Genomic DNA, 23326 nt, shown 5'->3' with positions numbered 1-23326 from the left:
TGGACGCTTAACCGACTGAGCCACCCAGGGCACCCCAACATGGTACTTTAAAAGCTGTTTCAGATCTTTCAGAGGAATATTCTAACTGTAGCTCCTTCTTCTGTGTTTGTAGCAGTAGAGTGGAACGCTCCTATGTCATAAGGAAGGATTTTGGTTTTGATGGTATTTTAAAAGGAAGAAACAGAACCACTGTTATTTACCTTCTCTAAGTTATGTTTATTTAAAACCGTCTTTTGAAACTAAAAATTCCTTAAAGATTTTCACTGTATTCAGTGTATTTTTTCTTTTTTCTTTTAGAGAGAGAGAGAGAGCAAGCAGGGGAGAGAGCCAGAGAGAGGGAGGGAGAGAGAGAGGGAGAGAGAGAATCTTAAGCAGGCTCCACGCTTACTGCCAAGCCTGACACAGGGCTCTATCCCACAACCCTAAGGTCATGACCTGAGGTGAGATCAAGAGTTGGATGCTCAACCAACTGAACTACCCAGGCACCCCTACTCAGTATATTTTCATGATAAGCGATGACAGAACAGAATGAGAGGAAGGGTCATTCTCTGTTTGGAGAAAGAGTCATGTTCTCTTATGCTGAGAAATTAAAATATGTCAACATCTTCACTACTCATTTCGTATTTGAATTTTTAATTTCTTAGTTTATTAAGTCATTTATTACCATAATTACAGAACTGTTATCATTTCCCATTGCTTGTAGAATTCATCAATCATTATGGAAGATGGACTTGTTCAGGATGAGTTTTCTGAGAGTGTGAAAATGAGCACTTACCTGGTTGCATTCATTGTTGGGGAGATGAAGAACCTGAGTCAGGATGTAAATGGAACCCTGGTATGTTGTTCTGGTAATTGTCTCAAAAGCCTGTTTCACAAGAGGTTAAAAGGAATTCTTTGATGATTTCTGGAAATGGAAAACAAGCTTTTGGATCACAACTCTGACATTTTATGCCAGAAATGTTACTTTTTGCTTATATTTAGTTTTGTTAATTGAATACCTAAAAGTCAATAATATTCAAGTTTTCTTTAATTATGTTTCTAAAAGAGAATTCCAGTAAGACAATATATGTATAACAAAGATTCTATAACTGTGCTGTACAATATGGTGGTTATTGGCTTTATGTGGTTTTTAACATTTAAATTAATTAAAATTAGATGACAGCATCATGGTTGAATAAGGTATCCCTTATTCATGTCCTCCCATGCCAGCAACAATAATTTGACATCCAGCCAATGGACAAAAATGCCTTTGTGGAAGCTGTGGGATCCAGCACTGAATGCCAAATGACCTGGGAGGCCTCTTTTGCACCTATGCATCAGGTACTAGGCATACAGACCTTGGTCCTGGCTGTGGGCCCTGTGAAACATCTCTTAGCCCTCTTGGCTATGGTGTGGGAGCACCTGAAAATACTGTCTTAGACAGTAACACCTGGAGAAAATAGCCTTTGTGGAAGTCCACATTTCTAGCCAAAAAGTTCAGCACTCCGTTGGAGAAAAAAAGAAATACAAGTTTGGATGCATTGGTGAGGGCAGTTAGATAAGACTGGAGGAGGTGACTGCCATGTCAAATGTGAAGACATTAACACAAAACTTCAAAGAACATGAAAAGTCCAGAAAATATGACAACACCAAAGGATCACAAACATCTTCCAGTAAACAATCTCAAAGACATGGAGATCTGCAATATTCCCATTAAAGAACTCAAAATAACTGTTTTAAGGAAACTTAATGAACTACAAGAAAACACAAAAAGACAATTCAGTGGAATCAAGAAGCAATACATGAACAAAATGAGAAGTTTTAACAAAGAAATCATAAAAAGAAACTAAAGAAATTCAGGGGCTGAAAAATACAATGAATGGAATGAAAAAAAAAGAGCACTAAAGAACATTAACATCAGAATGGATCAAGCAGACGAAGAATTTGTGAGTTAGAAGACAGGAAAGTTGGTATTATCCATCCAGAGAACAAATAAAAATGTAAGAAAAGAATGAAGCAAGCCTATGTGATTTATGGGACACCATTAAAGAAACAATTTGTGAATTACTGGAGTTCCAGAAGAAGAACAGAGGAAGAAGGGGGCAGAAAGCTTATTCAAAGAAGTAATGGCTGACAGCTACCCAAATGTGGGGAGAAATTTGAATAATCAAGTTCATGAAACTCACAAGTTACTGAACAAACGGCTTGCAGAGGTTTCTTCTGAGACATGTTATAGTAAAACTGTCAAAAATCAGAGAATCTTCAAAGCAGCAAAAGGAAAGAAGATTGTAACTTACAAGGGATAAGTCTGTCTGTGGATTCCTCAGCAGAAACCTTAGCAACCAGAAGGGAGTCAGATGAATTAAAGTGCTGAAAGAAACAACTGCCAATCAAAAAATACTCTTGCCTGACAAGGTTTTCCTACAGAAATGAAGGAGAGATAAAGACTTTCCTAGACAAAAGTTGAGGGAGTTCTTTACCCCCTTAAAAAATGCTGAAACGAGTGCTTCCAGGTGAAATGAAAGGACACTAATTAGTAATATGAAATATGTGAAAATACACAACACAGTGGTAAAGGTAAGTATATAGCCAAATTCAGAATACTCTTAATACTCTAATATGGTGGTGTATGCATCCTGTAGAATGCATAAAAAGCAGTTCCAAGAGTGATGTTTAAAGCAGTAAATGCCTATATTAAGAAAAAAGAAAGATCTCAAATAAACAACCCGACCTTATACCTCAAGGAAATCAAAAAAGAACAAACTAAACCCAAAGTTAGCAGAAGGAAGGAAATAACAAAGATGAGAGCAGAAATAAGTAAAAGAGAGGAACGCCTGGGTGGCTCAGTGAGTTAAGCCTCCAACTCTTGGTTTTATTTCAAGTCATGAGGTCATAGTTTTTGAGTTTGAGCCCGTGCTGGGTACTGCACTGACAGCTCAGATTCTGCTTGGAATTCTCTCTCCCTCTCTACCCCGCCTTCATTCGTGCCCCCCTCTCTCCAAAATAAACTTGAAAAATTTAAAAAAAAATAAAAGATACCAGGAAAAACAATAGAAAATATCAATGAAACTAGAGCTGGGTTTTGTTTTGTTTTGAAAGATAAACAACGATAACAGACCTTTAGCTGGACTAAGAAAAAGTAAGAGTCAAATCAGAAATGAAAGAGACAATTCTGTTGCACAGAAATATAAAGGAACACAAGAGACTACTATGAACAATTATAGGCCAACAAATTGGGTAACCTAGAAGAAATTGATAAATTCCTAGAAACATACAACCTAGCAAGAATGAATCATGAAGACATTAAAAAATCTGATCAATATTGAGTAAAGAGATTGAATCAGTAATCAAAAACCTCCCAACAAAGAAAGCCCAGGATCAGCTGATTTCTCTGGTGAATTCTACCAAACATTAAAGAAAAATTAATTCCAATCCTCAAGCACTCTGAAAAATTGAAAAGGAGGGAATACTGCCAGATTTGTTTTATGAGGTTCACATTCCCCTCCTATTAAAGCCAGATAAGGACATTACCAGAAAAGAAAACTATAGGCCAGTGTCCCTGATGAATATAGATGCAGTAGATGTCTCTGCATAAAATCCTTTAAAAAATGTTAACAAGTTGAATTCAACAGCACATTAAAAAGATCATACACCATGATCAAGAGGGCTTTATCACTGGGATACAAAGATGGTTCAACATATGCAAATCAGTAAATGTGATACATCATATTAATAGAATGAAAGATAAATAGCACATGATCATCTCAATAGCTACAGAAAAAAGCATTTGACAAAGTATAACTTACTTTCCTGATAAAAACTGTAAACAGGGGCCCCTAGGTGGTTCAGTCAATTAAGCGTCTGACTTTGGCTCAGGTCATTATCTCATGGGTCATGAATTTGAGCCCCACATTGTGTTCTGTGCTGACTGACAGCTCAGAGCCTGTTTAGGATTCATATTCTCTCTCTCTCTCTCTCTCTCTCTCTGTCTTCCTCCCTCCCCTCTCCCCCCCCCCCACCAAATGAATAAACATAAAAAAAAAAACCCTCTAACAAATTAGGTATAGAAGGGCATACTTCAACAAAATAAAGGTCATATATGACAAGTCCACAGTTAACATCATACTCAACAGTGAAAGATTGAAAGCCTTTCTCTTAAGATCAGGAACAAGAAAAGGGGCCTACTTTCACCACTCTTAATTAAAATAGTACTTGAAATCTCAGCTTGTGCACTTAGGCAAGTAAAAAGAAATAGAAGACATCCAAATCGGAATGGAAGAAGTGAAATTGTCTTTGTTTGCAAATGATATGATCTTATGTATACAAAATCCTAAAGACTCCACCAAAAAACTTTTAAAACTAATCAGTGAATTTAGTAAAGTTGCAGGATACAAAATCAGCATACAGAAGCCAGTTGCATTACTATGCACTAACAATGAAATATCTGAAAAAGAAATAAAGTTATCTCATTCTCAATAGCATCAAAAACAATAAAATGCTTAGGAATAAATTTAACCAAGGAGGTGAAAGATCCGTATAGTAAAAACTGTAAGATTTTGATGAACAAAATTGAAGAAGACACACATAAATGGAAAGGTATCTGATGTTCATGGATCAGAAATATTAATATTATTAAAATGTCCATACTAAAAGCCATTTGTAGATTCAATGCTATTCCTATAAAAATTTCAATGGTATTTTTCACAGAAACAGAAAAAAAAATTACTAAAATTTGTGTGGAACTACAGAAGACATTGAATAACCAGAGCAATCTTGAGAAACAACAAAGCTAGAGATATGACATTTCCAAATTTCAAACTGTACTACAAAGCTATAGTAATCAAAACAGTATGTATACTAATTAAGAGAGTATGATGCTAGAATAAAAATAGACACTAGACCAAGGAACAGAATTATGAGCCCAGAGGAAAAAAATGCATGAATAGGCAACTAATATTTGACAAGATAGCCAGGAATATGTGGTGGAGAAAGGATTATCTTCATTATAATGGTGCTGGGAAAATTGGATAATCATATGTATAAGAATAAATTGGACGCTTATCTTACACCACTCACAAAAATTAACTAAACATTTTAAACACTTTAATGTAAGTTCTGAAACTGTAAGGCTCCAAGAAGAAAAGATAGGAAAGGAGCTCCTTGACATTGGTCTTGGTAATGATTTCTTGTATATGACACCAAAAGTACAAGCAACAAATGCAAAAATTAGTTAGTGGGACTACATCAAACTAAAGAGCTTCTGCACAGAAAAAAATCAAAAAATGCAAAGGCAACCTAAAGAATGGGAGCAAGTATTTGCAAATCATATATCTATTAAGGGATTAATATCCACAATATATATAAGGAACTCATATGACTCATTAGCAAAAAGATATATAAGCAGTCTGATTTAAAAATAGAGGAACTGAACAGACATTTCCCCAAAGAAGACATACAAGTGGCTATACAAGTACGTGAAAAGGTACTCAACATCACCAATCACAAGGGAAATAAAAATAAAAATAAAAACCTCAATGAGATATCCTACACCTGTTAGAATGACTGTCATTAAAAAGGCTAGAGTTAACAAGTGTTGGTGAAGATGTGGAGAAAAGGGAACCTTGTGCACTCTTGGTGGGATGTAAACTGATAAAGCCACTGTGGAAAACAGTATGAAGTTTCCTCAAAAAAATAAAAATAGAACTACCATATGATCCAGCAATCCCACTTATAGATATATAGCTGAAGGAAGTGTAATCCAGATCTCAAAGAGATATCTGACTCCCATGTCAGTTGTAGGATTATTCATAATAGTCAAAACATGGAAACAGCCTAAGTGTCTGTCTGAAGATGAATGGATAAAGAAGGTGTGGTATAAATTACTGTGGATTATTATTCAGCCATGAGAAAGAAGGAAATCCTGCCACTTGCAACAACATGGATGGACCTTGAGGGCATTATGTGAAATGACTAAGTCAGAGAAAGACAAAGACTATATATATTATCTCACTTAGATGAGGAATCTAAGAAAGCTGAACTCTTAGACACTAGAATGGTGGTTGCCAGGATCTGAGGGTTGGGGGAAATAGGGAAATGTTGGTCAAAGGGTGTAAACTTGGAATTTTAAGAGAAGTTTGGGAATCTGGTGGATAGCATGGTGATTGTAGTTAATAATACTGTATTATATGTTTGAAAGCTGCTAAAAGACTGGATCTTGGAAGTTCTCACTACAAAAAAGAAATGATAGTTATGTGAGATGATAGATGTGTTAACTAATATTACTGTGGTAATCATTTCACAACATATAAATGTATCAAAGCAACACATTGCACACCCTAAACTTTCACAGTGTTACATTAATTATATTATTAAAGCTGCAAAAAAATTAATTCAAATTTAAATTCACTTTCTCAGTCCCAGTAACCATTTTTGGTGTTCTTACAGCTAGTGGTTACCATATTGGATTTTACAGATACTGAATATTCCCATCAATTCAGAAAATTTTATTGGGCCACACTAAATCTAAAACATTATGAATACTAAAGAGATAGTGTAAAAATGTAGTTAGAAGAAAAATTCCATGTTTTAGAATTAATTTAGTCTTCCTTTTTTAAAAAGCAAGTCTAGATTGAGTTTTCTTCATCTTATTGAGTGAGATTGTTTAAGGGTCTTGTGTATCTGTAATTCATAAAAATTTATTCTAATTATGCTCCTCTGCTTTTCTTTGTCATTAGTCCATGTATATAAGTGATTATTTGTTTAGATTTTATGCTTGGATTTCACAATAAAGACCTAGTTAGCAAATATTTTCATATAGTGAACAATATAGAAGGAGAAAAGAGTCTTTTTCAAGAAGCTAAAAGGGATTATTCTTCACGATAGAAATAGAATTATTTATTTTTCCTTATTTCGATCACCCCAGGGAATATTTTATACCCATTGAACAGGTTCAGTAGGATTTGGTTTACCTTTCTAGACTGAAGAGCTTTATTTTGATCACGGTATATTTAGATATTGCTAATTAAAAAGGCTATACTCATTTTGTTACAAAAGATTATCATGTCTCCTCCATAATGCTTAGAGGCAAAGGCAGAGATAAGGATTATCTGGCTTTTCACCAACAATAATACTATATGCCATTATGCCCAACAGTAAAGAATGGACAACTATTGACGAGGTTTAAATGTCCAAGGGTAAGTGTAGTCTACATAGTGACTAAGTGCTCAAATAATTTACTTACCTTTGGCTTGAAAGAGGTTTTTTTCAGGTCTAAACCAAAAAATTTTTCAGAGTCAGTTGAAAAGGATATTGAGAGTGGTTTAAATCTGATAAAATTCAATTAATTTTCTTCAAGTGTTGCACCACAGATTTAGGCATTGATTCACATGTTGCAGCCTGGATAAATCTAAAAGGCTCAATCTAGGAGAGTCAGATTTGCTTCAAGACCCAGCTGACTACCGTCCTCTCCTTGAAGCAGCTCATTCTTTCCCCAGCTGGGATTAATCATTCCCTCTGTGATCTTTCATAGCACTTGAATTACATCTCTGTTGTAGTTATCACACTCTTTGATATAAAACCCCCAGCACTTTTTATTGTATCCCAAAATGTATGCAGTCTTGGCTTTTTCTTTCCCCTGTGTCCCTCCCGCTCTCCCTCCTTCTTCCTGCCTATAGGATTACATTCAAGTTCATCAGTGTGATATTCGGGATGCCCTTATAAATCCATCTGTATTTCTAATTGCTCCAGTATGGATTCTTCCAGATAGCCAAGCTGAATTATTCACTGCTCAAATGCTCAGGTTTATAACTTATTCTCACATAGAGAGAGGAGGATGGGGAAAAGGGAGAGAGAGGGAAAGAGATTGATTGAGACTGAGATTGAGAGAGAGGAATTTGGGGTGGCTGTTTTTTTCTTTTTCTTTTAATTTACATGTATTAGGAAGCAGCATGGTTAAACATGGACTCTGGAGTCCCACTTCTACAGCTTACTAGAATGTACTCTTGGGCAGATTACTCTGTAATCCTGTCTAAACCTTACCTTCTACAAATCTAGTACTGTCTCGCCTATATTAGCCTGCCCTCTCAAGGATTCAATTGTAAACTTTTTGTAAAGCATTTAGTACCTGGTAGATAGTAATACACACACACACACACACACACACACACATACACATACAAATTACACTCTTTTTTATCCATTTGCAAACATATTGTGAACTTTCTTTCATGTCTGTAAATATAAAATATAACCTAAAAAAAATTTTTTTTTTACATTTTATTTATTTTTGATAGAGGCAGAGCACAAGTGGGGGAGGGGCAGAGAGAGAGGGAGACACAGAATCCGAAGCAGGCTCCAGGCTCCAAGCTGTCAGCACAGAGCCCAACTCGGGACTCGGACTCACAAACCGCGAGATCATGACCTGAGCTGAAGTTGGACGCTTAACTGTCTGAGCCACCCAGGCGCCCCTAAAATATAACTTTTAATGCTACCCAACACCCACATATTTCAAAATGCATTTTGGAAAAATTAATGTTATACAAATAAACAATCGTTTTATTAATTTTCTCTTTATTAGGATGAGGGAAGAATCTAACATGCATGGAGCTATGCGTTAATATATGCGTTAATCCCATATTGTTGATGAAGAAATAGTGTGTCAGAGAGGTTAAGTAATTGGCCCAAGATTACGTAGTAAGTGATAGTCAGGATTGTACTGTCCACTGCAATATGCTGTTGCTCACACCAAATGACATAAATAACTTCTGTATACATGGTGACCAGAAATTTAGGCTTGAAATCTAACACAAGATTTGTGTCACACTAAAATGTTGTAATCTTTAGGATGGATGCTGTTTTGTAGTATTTGACATTTCATAAGATTCACAAGGCCTATTTCACAAGATTCAGGAATAAGGCAGTAGGGCTTTACTAATGTCCGTCTCACCAAACAACTAAAAATGTCACAGTTGACTGTAGATTATTAAACATGCCCTCTTTAGTGATAAAGACTACTATGTTGTTGAAGTTTTTTCAAAAAAGAGGAACATTTGTTTTTATCATTTATGTCTATTCTTCAGTGTTCCTTACCCGCTGTGTTCAGTAATGCCAGAATTACCTAAAAATTTCTAGGCTGGTTTTAAAAGACACTGCTTTGTTTATCTTGAGGTTTTTTTGTTTTTGCCATTGCCTGATGTTGTTTTTCACCATAGACAGGTCTAATCTGTAGAATCAGAGTGTAGTGGTGGTTAGTTGGATGTGGATACCATGCCTATCATTCAAACAGAACCTTCAATGGTATTATCCAGGTGAAGTTACAATTTCGATTTATTCATATTCAGTCAGGAACATGACCTAGTTATGAGTCACCACGAACAACATCTACCTCAAGTATCTCTTCACCAGGCAAGGACGTTGTATGTAATTCACATTATTCTCCTAAAGTCCCATCTCATTATTTATTCTGAATAGACTTGAGACTGGTATGTGTGTGTGGGTTTTTTTGTGTTTTTGTTTTGTTTTATTTCATTTTGTTTTCTTTTAGGAATTTATACTTTTGTGTGTGAAGCTTTCTGTTTAGGAAAGCTCATTTTTTCAGGAAGCTTAATATCAAAATTCTAGTATTTTCTGTATTTATAAGTCTTGCAGGCCATGTTGTCCTTTTTTGGGGGTGAGGTTTTATTCTATTTTCTTCTTTTATCTAGGTTTTTCTTTTTACTAAATTAAGAAATAGATTAAGTTAAACTTAATAAATCTTCAGTCTTAACCCTTTTCTTTGATATTTGGTCAAGAATCTTTACAGTTGTGTCTTTTAGAAATCTCCCAAAGGTCTTAGCAAGAAATCTTGCAAGGAAAGTTTTAACTTGTAAGTGTTACAGTCTGAGTGCCAGTTGACTTCTATTTAACAGTGTTTAGGGTTCTCTTATCAAGCCCAGAATACTGGTCAATACACTTGATTTTTTGTTGAACTAGGTTGTTTTCTCTGTTTCTTAATGCTTCTGTTGCTCTTACAACAAGCTGGACAATAATTATAATGACCAGATTATTTATCTCTAGTGAGAACTCATAGTATGTCTTCTTTTGAGGGGTGGAGGGAAGAAGAAGAAGTAGAAGGAAAGAGCAAATACAATGACTTTTTTCCTAGTCATTGTATTCCAGAAATGGAATCCATAGGTCAGGTTCCATTTTCATGTGAACTTTTGCTCTTTCTTTACTTTTCCTCTAAGGGAAGGTGCTTTCACACACATTTGGGAGTGGCCAAATGGTATATATGGCAGAAAGATGTTGAAGGAGGGAATCTGGGGGATTATGAGTGGTGTTTCTATTGGGATAGCATCTCCTAGGTGTTTGAATTAACTATAACATAAAAATACATATGTTTGGAAAGAATGGCAGAGATAATAAGGATTTGTCTCAAATTCCTAGTGATCTTGGTATAGTTATTTACAGTGGTAGAGAGTATAAAAAGAATATGTCAGGCTTCCTCCCCTCCCCCTGCCCTGTAACATTAACTTCAGAGGGGGAAAGATGCAGGAAGTACCCACATCACCAGGAGAAGCTGGTAGTTCCTTTGGCAGGCCAAGGGATGCAGGTGGTATGGTGGCCTCATGATATGGGAGAATTAAATTTCTTCATAGTTACTTAGAAAGCAACATAGTTTTAATTTACTAACTTCAGTCCTAGATGCTTTATCTTCTAGTAACTATTGCCACAAATGCTCTACTCACACGTATTTTGCCCAATTTCTTTTGGGCAAAAAAAAAAAAAAAAAAAAAAAAATATATATATATATATATATATATATATATATATATATACTTTTTTTTAAATTTATTTATTATTGAGAGAGAGAGCATGTGCAGGAGAAATGCAGAGAGAGAGGGAAAGAGAGAGAGTCCCAAGCAGGCTCTGCACTGTCAGTACAGAGCCCAATATGGGGCTCGAACTCATGATCTGTGAGATTATGACCTGAGCTGAAATCAAGAGGCAGACGCTTGATCAACTGAGATACCCAGGCACCCCAAGACTGATAGTAATTAGCATGTACTGAACATTTATATCATGCCATGCACTAGTCTAAGTTCTTTATATTATTTAGCTCATTTAATTTTCACATGAACCCAGGGAGGGTAAGGAGCTACTTTTATTACCTTTTTACAGATAAGGAAATTGAGGTTAACCAACCTGCTCAAGGTAACACAACTAGCAGAGATTTGAACCCAGCACTCTAACTACAGAGCCTTTACCCTTAATTTTGTTTTTTGTTTACTTAAAAAATTTTTTGTGTTACATTTAATTTTTATGCCATGTTACCTCCATGTTTTTTAAATTTTTTTTTTTCAACGTTTTTTGTTTTTGGGACAGAGAGAGACAGAGCATGAACGGGGGAGGGGCAGAGAGAGAGGGAGACACAGAATCGGAAACAGGCTCCAGGCTCCGAGCCATCAGCCCAGAGCCTGACACGGGGCTCGAACTCACGGACCGCGAGATCGTGACCTGGCTGAAGTCGGACGCCCAACCGACTGCGCCACCCAGGCGCTCCTTCATGTTTTTGTGATTAATGATATGTTCTATAGACTAAAGCCCTACATTAAGACAATTATGATTGATATCTAGTTCACCTTTTAGAATTATTGACATTTTTTCAGTCCTTTAATGAAAGAAGTAAATTTAATTTGGAGTTAGAGTTCATCAGTGCATTTTTGTCCAAGTGATGAATTGTTCAGTAAGTCTCCATTTCCCACCTTTTCAGATTTTTTTTTGAAATTTTTATTTTCTGCTATGTCTTGTCCATATATCATATTCCCAGGTGAGTATGGAGATTTTTTCAATCGAAAAACAATATATATTGCTTTTTAAAACCCATTGCTTTTAACATAATTGCTTAAATTTTGCCTTTTGATACTTACTGAACAAGATGTTTACAGTTAGTTGCAGCTTATGTGTTTAACATGCATTTAGTCAGAAAAGGAAAGCAAGAATAAAAATTTAAATAATGTTGGGGATTGTCTCTGCCTTCCCCTTTAGTGAGCATGTATCCTGGAATGAATGGGCAATGTGAATATGAATCTATTATCCCTAAGTTGGTTTTAGTTACTGTGTACCACTCACTGAATGATTCTGTGGGTATGATTATTTTTTTTATACAACATGATCCATGAAAACAAGCCAACAACTGGAAAAAAGGAAGCAGTCCCAAGGTTGGAAGAAAATCTGGCTGTGTCATACTTACTAAAAGAGAATGCATTGGTCTGTAATAGGTTTTTTCCAGGGTAATTTCAACAAATGCGCAATTTCTGCCTTGTGTGTTTACTTTAGAACTAACTCCTTTATGTGACTCCTTTGTATGGGTGTCTGTTTGATGCCAGGTTCTGTAATAGGTGCTAGAAAGATGAGAATTTGTTTTGTCCTTCAAATAATTTGGTCTGATGGCTCATAGGTAAGGAAGGACAACATGAGGTAATGGAGAAGATAAGTATAAAATTAATAGTTTGAGAATGTTCTGTTGAGAATGTTCTGTTAACCTAAACAAATAAAAAACAAAACCAGTAAGTTTTTGAACATTGTTCTATGTGTGGAAGTAACTAGCTAAATTCTCCAGGGGAGAAAAGAATTAGAAGCAAGAGTTCCTGTCCTGTAAAATCTCATAAAGCTCTTTGCAGTTCTCATATATGTGTCATGGTATTTATCTAAATATCATACCATTTTAGTTGTACCTGTCTTTATGTTATATGATATATATACATTTATGTATGTTTTCTTTTAGGTTTCTATATATGCTGTACCAGAAAAGATTGGTCAAGTTCACCATGCCTTGGAAACAACTGTGAAGCTTCTTGAATTCTATCAAAACTACTTTGAAATTCAATACCCACTTAAGAAATTGGGTAAGAATCAAACAGTGCCTCTGGTTTTCATTAGCATTATAACCTAGATTCATTTGGCAAATGTTTTGTAGAAAGCACTTTTTTAAAATTATTTAAAGAGAAAACTAATAAACACCTAAAGCTTTAAAAATTGTTTACATTTGTTAAGATTATTTACATTCCCTAAAAGTAGCTGAATGTGGAGCTTAAAACATTTAGAAGTTTATGGAGCTGTTCCAAGGGCTTATACAGGTTCTGTGTAAGTGGCAATTTGCTTAGGGCTTTGTCTGCAGTCAGACTCTAACTTCCTAAGAAATTCTGTTTCACAGGAGGAAAACTGAGTAATAGATGCTGAGGAAAGCAAGAGCTGGTCCTGGATAGAAGAACGTTGGGCCTGTACTTTGTCTTTCTTGCTCTAGGAAGTTGATTCATTGTGAAAGAATTATATATCTCTTTCTTTGTCAAGGGACAGAGCAATGGTGATTCCACAGGAATTGGTCAGGTCTTTCTCAACTGACCGATAGGTGGGGAACATACAAGACTAGAGTAAGGTTCGATTTGCCAAGAATATAAAATGAACTCCCTGTCTTTTGATTCACAGTGATAAACCAATGGGTAAAATATTTTTTGGGGGGAGTGCCTTAGATGAGCGAAATTTGATCACTTCTTTCTTCACATGTTCAGATTTGGTGGCTATTCCTGACTTTGAAGCGGGAGCAATGGAAAATTGGGGTTTGCTCACCTTCCGTGAAGAGACACTTCTGTATGACAATAATACTTCTTCAGTGGCGGATAGAAAACTGGTGACTAAAATCATTGCTCATGAGCTCTCCCATCAGGTATTAATAGCCATGACTATTATATTTAATACTTATAGTATTTTAGAATAAGAAAATAAGTAAGAATTTTAGGATAAGAAATTGGAATAAGCTAATAAGAAATTCGGCCTTTTATTGTAGTATTGCCTTTCATAATAAAATGGTGGGTTTTTTCGTTTGTTTTTGTTTTTTGTTTTTTGGTTTTTTTTAACACAAACATGATCATCAAGTGAAAATGCTATCTAGGGGTGCCTGGCTGGCTCATTTGGAGGAGTACGCAATTCTTGATCTCAGGGTCATGAGTTCGAGCTCCACATGGTGTGCAGAGATTACTCAAATACGTAAATACATACATACATACATACATACATACATACATACATACTTAAAAGAAATTGCTATCTAATGTTTGTATAGGATTTTACAGTTTATAAAGCATTTTCACATCCATATCTCATTTACTTTTCATAACGGCTGTGAGGTAGGTGATGATCCCATTTTATAGATGTGGAAATTGAGAGTGTAAGTAAATGACTTACCCAAAGTCACAGAGCTAATAATTAGCAGCACTGGCCCTTGAAGAACCACTGTCTCCTCAAGATGTTTCTCCTTTTTTGCCCCCAATAATACACAGCTGTTTCACCTCTGACAATTGCCAGCCCCTCAGTATAACTTTGTGGCAGAGAAACCCTTCCCCTAAATTGCATTCTATTCTGGCATCTCTTGGACTGTAGTTGTCAAGACTAGATTTATATTTTCTTCTCTTGCTCAAACTGGGTTCTTTGTTAATTTGAGAGAGGGAGGGTACTCTTTGTATGACAAGGAGAAAAAGAAAGAAAATTATATGGGTACGTGGACCCCCCTCTTTCTTTCTCAACACCTTGTCTTTCTTTTGTCCCTTGATGAGGTGCATAGCAGTGTTGGGTGTAGTTTGGGGGCATCATGATTGAGGGACAACGTGGAAGAAGAGTATCATGCACTCTGGTCAGTTTGGTCCCTGTCTCAAACGCCTATATGTGTGAGATTCTAGAGGTCTTGTGAAGACTTCGTAATGGGCTTGCATATGAAGCACATACTTAGTGATAATTATGATTTTAGGCATGTAGACAAGTTGTCCTTTAGGGGATCTTCTCTAGGTCTGTTATTTCTGGGGCCTCCCCATCACCACTTCTCAGTTACTTCTTCTTTAAGACGTATATTCCTCGGAAGCAGGTCTTAAAATAATATCTTTGAAAAACATGTTATTGTAATTCTCAAAAGTGTTTTGTTTCCATACCCAGTAACCTTATTATTTTGCTGCTGATTTGAGATGAGCCCCAGATGTCACTAAATCGCACACCCTATAACCTACCACTCTCCATTGCAGAGATTTTTGAGATACATTTTTTTTTTTGGAGAGTCTCCTTTCATTGTTTTCCTTCTTATTATTATTTTATAGATGAAGACATTTAATGATATTTCTTATTTCATTTATTTATATGCATGCCAGCTTTCTTAAAGAATATTGTTTGAATTCTCTTTTCAATCATGTAAATACTGTCCTCAACTTGGGTAACTGAGGAGAAACATGAAATATAGGCTCTCTGTAGGAAAATCTCTCAGAAATTTATTTTTAAGTTGTAATGGATGGCTGAAGATATAGAATAGAAATAATCTTACCAACTTGATAGTAGTAGGTAGAAGAATTTCATTATCTAGGAAATACCACTTTTAATGAAGTAGCAAAAAACTGTTTTTGTTTACCTAGTAAACACGGTTTGTATGTTAATTTGATAAATATACTAACTAATTGTGGTTTTTGCTTGTTTTCCCATTCAACAAGGTAAAATGTTAAAATTTTCATTTTAGAGTTAATTTACACAAATTTTTTGTAAGTCTTTAATTTGAATATAGTTTGTTTTACCTAATAACTGCATTTTTAAGTAATTATAATCTGGCTAAAGGGGATGAAGCTGACAATTTAATTATTAGAAAATTCTTGACAGTATAAATATTGTGTTGGTTAGTAGGATTTTTTGCTTTGTTTTCCCCACAGTGGTTTGGTAATCTAGTAACAATGGAGTGGTGGAACGATCTATGGCTAAATGAAGGGTTTGCTACTTTCATGGAGTATTTCTCCTTGGAAAAAATATTCAAAGAGCTTTCTAGTGTAAGTATACCGTTTATTAGACGTGCTATAAATCATATTTGCCCCGTATTTTATAGTCATTTAGAGTGCTGAAAATGTTTCTAGAAAGATACAATAAAATTGACACTTGTTACTGATAGCTTATACCTCTTGAGATTTGACAGTGAAAATTAAGCTTTTACTTATTGATATATTTCATTGAAAGCTGAAATTATGTGCAATTATTTCACACTTTGTTAAGATGAACATTTAAAATCGCTTTACTACATTTTATTTCCAATAGATGTGGCTCTTCTTGAAGGAATTTAAATTAAGTTGAAAAGCCTTTTTAGCAAAACAAAACTTTTTATCCTTTGTATAAAGATAGAAAAAAAATAAGACATTTTGTAGCAATACTCTCTCCCTGTTATCACTGTGATCATTCTTGTAACAGTGATAACATACGTTCATACAGACAAATAATTTGCCCTGTTAAGGTACCAACCATATTTGTGCCCTTTTCAATGACTTGGGACATCGTTCTGTCATAGGGAGTGTAATACTGTTGTTACTGTGTTCCTAGACTTCCTGGGGAAAGGCAATGGTATGACAGGTGTTGCCAAATAATCCAAGCAATAGGTGGGAAAGTATAAAGATCCCATTCACCCTTAAAATCCTGTGACATTCTATTAAACTTCCTGAATATACGATCCAAGACTGCTTCAAAACAGGGATACTCTTAAGAGCTTTCAATTTGAAATTTTTGTGTAAGTCCAGTTCAAAAACTTCAGGTAAGTAGAAGGAACTTATTTTTAGCTAGAATACTAAGCAAAGTATTCTAAATCTATGTATGTGACTTAATTAAGCAACCAGATACACAGTTTCACCACTGGGTGGTGCCCAGAATGTTTAAAACCTTCTAATGTATATTCTGGGGGAGCTCATCTGCTGAGCTATCGAAGAATTCTATTTAAGTATTATATTTTACTTCAAATGAACCTCAGTGAAGGGAAATGTATATTATCTTAATAGAAACCTGGACTACATATGAGAAATGAGCTTAAGGACCAGTTTTTATTTTTGCTTTTTAATTGTAAATGTTATTTTAAAAGTACACACTAACCATCTTAGAATATTTACTTCGAATACCTGGATTTGGCACATTTGGTCGCTTTAATAGTAGATTCTTAATTAATCCTTATGCTGTGGGTTAGGAAATAATAATGTTTTTCATATGGTCAGGATGTTATCATTTTATTTTTAAATTTAAGGAATATGAATGAAAGTCTCTCTATTCTTACACTTTCAAAAGCCTATTTTCTGAAGTTTAGTAAAGATGGGTATTTTTTAATAATGACCTTAAACAGGTAATTAGTCTAATTCATATAAATAATTACTATATTTTCCTTTGCCTTTGATAATGTTCATGGTTTCATAATCTGTTTGATGTTTTTGCTAGTATGAAGATTTCTTAGATGCTCGATTTAAAACCATGAAGAAAGATTCCTTGAATTCATCTCATCCAATATCATCATCATCTGTTCAGTCTTCAGAACAGATCGAAGAAATGTTTGATTCTCTTTCCTATTTTAAGGTACCACTCTACACATCAACTACCTGGAGTGGGTTTCAAATTAATTTCATATGTGAGCAAGCTTCATGATTTAAATTATTTTAAGCATTAAAACTAGATTATTTTAAAGATTAGAGATTACTTTAAGATTATTTTCAGGTATACGTTTAAACTGTAAGATGTTTGCTTCTATTTAAATCTTGGTTTTAACTTTTTATGGGTCTTTCTTTCTCTGATTTAAGTTCTTCTGACTGGTGTAGTGAGTGGGTAATCAGATAATATAGCAACATATCTTTTAAAGTTGGTTCAGTCTCTGGATCTATAGGTAGAATATGTCCAGGGAAGGTCCTAAGCAAGCCCTTAGCTGTGTTATTGAGGATTGAAAGATGTTCAAAGTCACAGTTGCCAAAACTCAAAAACAAAAAGAGTATTTAAGAATTGAGAACTAGATTGCAGGATCAGAAGCACAGACTCCAGGTTTGGGAGTGAAGCAAAAACAGAAAACTGGAAACCTGATTAGGATTGCCATAGGTCAGAGAACAGAACAATGCCTCTCACAGTTGTGGTGGGAGGTGTGAATGTTAGGACTTACTTACCTCCTTACTCTGGCTGCCAAATTAATTGATTAATAAATGAATTCCTCCACTGGACAGAGAAAACACACAAAACACCTGAGATACAAACCATATCTTCAAGAAACTCAAAGTTTAGGTGGTAGGTACTTGTGAAGCACTAAGAGATGATATGTGCTGAATGAATGGTACAGATTTTTTTTTTTTTTTTTTTTTCAACGTTTTTAATTTATTTTTGGGACAGAGAGAGACAGAGCATGAACGGGGGAGGGGCAGAGAGAGAGGGAGACACAGAATCGGAAACAGGCTCCAGGCTCCGAGCCATCAGCCCAGAGCCTGACGCGGGGCTCGAACTCACAGACCGCGAGATCGTGACCTGGCTGAAGTCGGACGCCTAACCGACTGCGCCACCCAGGCGCCCCCAGATTTTTTTTACCTAGGTTTATGAAGAGAACTTTTTTGTAGGAAAATGGAAATGGAAGGGAATTAAATAATAAAAAGATATGGATAAAGAGGAATGGTAAGTGTTGAGTATGGCAGGAATGGGACAATAAGGTCTACAAAGAGACAGTTCAGGAATACTGATGGGCAGGACATTTTTTTTTAGGGAATAAATGCTTGATTGTGGTGGAAGCCATAAATGGAGTAGGGGAAAGATAGAAAAGGAGCTTGGGGCAGTTGTAGAAGGTTCTAAACACCATCAGGAATCTGGACTTTTTCTGTAAGCATTGGGAAGCTTTAGAAGATTTTTCAGAGGAATTACTTGATTAAAGTTACTATTTATGAAAACTAATTTGTTCCAGCTTGTAGATTTAAGTGGAGAGAGAACTAAAGTCAGGAAATTGCTGCTAACGTCCAAGCATGACGTGGTAAAGGATGAAATTAGGAGTGGTAGTGAAAGTGGAAGAAAAATGATGAGTGTAAAAAAACATGGGCTGGAGGGAAGTTCTTGAAGGATTTAGTGATAGGGTAAGACAGGTAAAGAAAGGGAGACATGAAAAAAAAAAAAAAAAAAAGAAAGGGAGACATGTTTTCCAGGTTCACACCTGACTGACATGGAAAATGGTAGTACTGTTAACAAATAAGAAATAAGGAGTTTAATTAGCTGTATTAAATATATTCCAGTTGGAGATACTGCTATGATTTTTAAAGCCTATATGGGATCTGTCGATAAAATTTTAAAACTTGTGGTTCTGTTCTTATACAGAACTGTCGCTTCGAGATTTGTTCTTACAGAGCTCTGTCATCCTCTGACCGCCATCCCCTAAACCCCAAATTCATTGTCTTATCATGTGGTCTCCACAGCATACCTAACCCCTGTCAATATGGTAACTACTTATTTCATGATTGGAAATCTGGCAAATACCCCACATAACTGAGAAAAGTAGGATATTTTACCAATGTTATGTACAAGAACAAGTGTCACTACGGAAATGTGTTTGACAGATATATTCTATTTGGGTTTTTTAATCTCCAAGCCTAATTCTCATGTAGATTGTCTCTTGAGGAGATCAAGTAGGAAGTAAACTTAGAAAGAAAAGGAAAAAAAAAAAAAGGTCTGAAATGTAAATGCCAGGGGCCACCAAAATGAGGTGGCTCCGTGCAAGATGAGGATCCAGGGAGAGAGTGAGAGTGATGGCCAGTGAATAGGGGGAGGATGAAGAGTGCCTCCCAAGGCTCAGTGCAGAAAGACTTCAAAGGATGAGTGAGTGATCAGTCATTCATATGCCACTAGCAGGTTAAGATGAGCCTGGGAATTGATGTTGGTTTCAAGACAGCATGAAGTTCATCAGTGACCTTGATAAAACCACTTCTGGGGGCACCTGAGTGGCTCAGTCGGTTAAGCGGCCGACTTCGGCTCAGGTCATGATCTCGCAGTCCGTGAGTTCCAGCCCCGCGTCGGGCTCTGTGCTGACAGCTCAGAGCCTGGAGCCTGTTTCAGATTCTGTGTCTCCCTCTCTCTCTGACCCTCCCCCGTTCATGCTCTGTCTCTCTGTGTCTCAAAAATAAAATAAAACATTAAAAAATTTAAAAAAAAACCACTTCTAGCAGAGTGATGGTTGGAAGATTGCCTTAGAGAAAATGGAGATGGCAGCTGCAGACAGCTCTTTGAGGAGTTTACTACAAAGAGGGAAATAAGAAATAGGGTGATAACTAGAAGAGACATGGAGTTAATAAAAGGAAGGCCATCTTTTATTTGTTTTAAAGGAGGAATGAATGTTGCATAATTTTGTTAATGGGAATGTAATAGTAGGGAAAGTTGGTCATGCAGGAGTGAAAGGGATCTGTTGGGAACAAGAATGAGTACTTAAATTTATAGAACAAGTAACACCATGAAGCATGATACAGAAATAAGAGAGTAATAGCTATTAAATTCAGTTACGTGTATCTGATAATCTTGACCTAATATTGCTACATTTTTACCAGAAGTGAAATTCAAAGACTATTTGAATTCCTTTTGTGTACTAGGTGTTGTTTTAGTCACTGAAATTGAGCTTTGCAGTGTTGCCCTCAATTATCATACACTCTAGAAGAGGAAATAAAGATATATCTATCTAAATATATATTAAATATATATCTGTAGCAGATGAAGGAAGTGATACAAATTGCCCTTGAAGATGGAGAAATATTTCTATCTTAAATCAGGAAAGGCTTCACAAAGGTGTTTTTGGAAATGATGGCATGCACTTCAATGACTATATAGCATGGCCTTAATAGTTGTATGCTGGATTCTGAATTATTAGTGTATGCTTATTGCCCTATACATTCATTAGTTCCAAACATATTTGAAGTAACTCTGCAGGAAGAAGAGAGATCTTGGTTATTTTAGCAACATGATATATTAAAATTGGAAATTGATGCACTCCCAAGTAGAGAGGCTTTTGAGAGTTCTGCTTGTTTATTGTCTCCTGCAGTGAACCCATGAATTCAACTGGTACTTTTTTTTTTTTCAATATATGAAATTTATTGTCAAATTGGTTTCCATACAACACCCAGTGCTCATCCCAAAAGGTGCCCTCCTCAATACCCATCACCCACCCTCCCCTCCCTCCCAACCCCCCATCAACCCTCAGTTTGTTCTCAGTTTTTAAGAGTCTCTTATGCTTTGGCTCTCTCCCACTCTAACCTCTTTTTTTTTTTTTTCCTTCCCCTCCCCCATGGGTTTCTGTTAAGTTTCTCAGGATCCACATAAGAGTGAAAACATATAGTATCTGTCTTTCTCTGTATGGCTTATTTCACTTAGCATCACACTCTCCAGTTCCATCCACGTTGCTACAAAGGGCCATATTTCGTTCTTTCTCATTGCCCTGTAGTACTCCATTGTGTATATAAACCATAATTTCTTTATCCATTCATCAGTTGATGGACATTTAGGCTCTTTCCATAATTTGGCTATTGTTGAGAGTGCTGCTATAAACATTGGGGTACAAGTGTCCCTATGCGTCAGCACTCCTGTATCCCTTGGGTAAATTCCTAGCAGCGCTATTGCTGGGTCATAGGGTAGGTCTATTTTTAATTTTCTGAGGAACCTCCACACTGTTTTCCAGAGTGGCTGCACCAATTTGCATTCCCACCAACAGTGCAAGAGGGTTCCCGTTTCTCCACATCCTCTCCAGCATCTATAGTCTCCTGATTTGTTCATTTTCGCCACTCTGACTGGCGTGAGGTGATATCTGAGTGTGGTTTTGATTTGTATTTCCCTGATGAGGAGCGACATTGAGCATCTTTTCATGTGCCTGTTGGCCATCCGGATGTCTTCTTTAGAGAAGTGTCTATTCATATTTTCTGCCCATTTCTTCACTGGGTTATTTGTTTTTCGGGTGTGGAGTTTGGTGAGCTCTTTATAGATTTTGGATACTAGCCCTTTGTCCGATATATCATTTGCAAATATCTTTTCCCATTCCGTTGGTTGCCTTTTAGTTTTGTTGGTTGTTTCCTTTGCTGTGCAGAAGCTTTTTATCTTCATAAGGTCCCAGTAATTCATTTTTGCTTTTAATTCCCTTCAACTGGTACTTTAAGCATTGGGGACAGGGATAGGGATTCAACAGAAAATTTGGCATGTTTTTCTATTAAAGATATATTCCCAAACACTTAGCTTTTTAACATAACACTGAAACAGTAACTGATAAACCACATAAAAATGGCTCATAGTAGAATTAGTGCACATGGGAATCTGCTCCATTATTCTTTTGTCAAATCCTTTAAAATAATTTTTAAAGACAATTTGAACATAGTTCACATCAGATTATATGACACTAAATAACAGTGTATTATAACTATGTTCTACAGTGCAAGTTTATACTTAGCATGATTGTATTTTGAATTTTAGATTGTCAATTCTATAAACCGATTGTAGTCCATTATTTTCCACCCCCTTCTCACTATTTTTTTTTTAATTAAACAGGGAGCCTCTCTCTTGTTGATGCTGAAAACTTATCTTAGTGAGGATGTATTCCAAAATGCTGTTGTCTTTTACCTGCATAGTCATAGCTATGCATCCATTAAAAGTGATGATCTGTGGGATAGTTTTAATGAGGTAAGTGACCTGGATATTTTATTTAGTTCTTAAGAAAGAGAAGAGTTCTTCTATTTATATTCTTATCAAGTATATAAATAAGCTATAGTACCAAGGATATTTAAGACAGAGGCGGATGGAACACAGAATTAAAGGTCAAGAAACGGAAATACTAGCCTTGAAATTATTGTGTGTAGCCTTGTATAACCATTTTTGTTCTATACCTTAGTCTCCATTCCTATTTAGTAGGAAAGTTGTCTTTTCTGAATTAATATATATTACTATATTCATTATTTGATTTTTTTCAAAAATCTATTTTCCTTTTCTCAGGCTTTTGCATTTTCCTCCCATTCATGATTTTTTCCCTACACTCTGCCCTATAAAGCCTCCTCTCATTTGTGGCCATACTCTTTCCTAGAAGCCCATGTTTGTAGAGAATCTATCACAAGCTGGCTGCCATGAGCTGAATATTGCCCTTGGATCATTTTGCTGTTTGGATTTTGTTGTGCCTGCAAATGTTCTAACAAGCAGTGTAATTAGGTGCCAGTTAGGCTTTAGAGCAGTGCGTGAACCCATCCTCCATGGTGCATGTATGCCGACGGCATAGTCCTTACAAGCGTTTAGGTTTGTCGTTTCCCTGATCCAGATCAATGGTTCTTAATGTTTTGGAAGATCATAGACATATTTGAAACCGTGATAAAAATTCTGGACATATTCCCCAGTAAAACCACATATTCACAATATCACACAAAGTTTCAAAGTTTTAGGGGCTCTGAAATTAAGAACTCCTACTCTAAATCTTTTCCATATACCCTTTCTCCTTCCTTGTCTTATCTCAAACCTTGTGTTTTCTAGCCGCTAACCCTGGTGCTCAGAAGATACACCTTTCCTTCTCTCT

General features: G+C 35.9%; 1 protein-coding gene across 3 annotated transcripts in view; it reads left to right on the top strand.

The window, feature by feature from the left end:
- Nucleotides 1–23326, top strand: part of LNPEP (leucyl and cystinyl aminopeptidase) — a 92121-nt gene that overhangs the window by 43758 nt on the left and 25037 nt on the right. For all 3 annotated transcript variants that reach the window (XM_058726422.1, XM_058726433.1, XM_058726412.1), the window contains exons 4-9: nt 704–835; nt 12743–12863; nt 13527–13681; nt 15696–15809; nt 17227–17361; nt 22318–22449. In XM_058726422.1, coding sequence (XP_058582405.1) covers nt 704–835; nt 12743–12863; nt 13527–13681; nt 15696–15809; nt 17227–17361; nt 22318–22449 — 789 coding nt within the window. The remainder of the gene's footprint in view (nt 1–703; nt 836–12742; nt 12864–13526; nt 13682–15695; nt 15810–17226; nt 17362–22317; nt 22450–23326) is intronic.

The sequence above is a fragment of the Neofelis nebulosa genome, chromosome 1, assembly GCF_028018385.1.
Source record: "Neofelis nebulosa isolate mNeoNeb1 chromosome 1, mNeoNeb1.pri, whole genome shotgun sequence".
Lineage (NCBI taxonomy): Eukaryota > Metazoa > Chordata > Mammalia > Carnivora > Felidae > Neofelis > Neofelis nebulosa.
The sequence above is the reverse complement of the archived record's forward strand: the minus strand, read 5'-3'. Positions and strand labels throughout refer to the sequence as shown.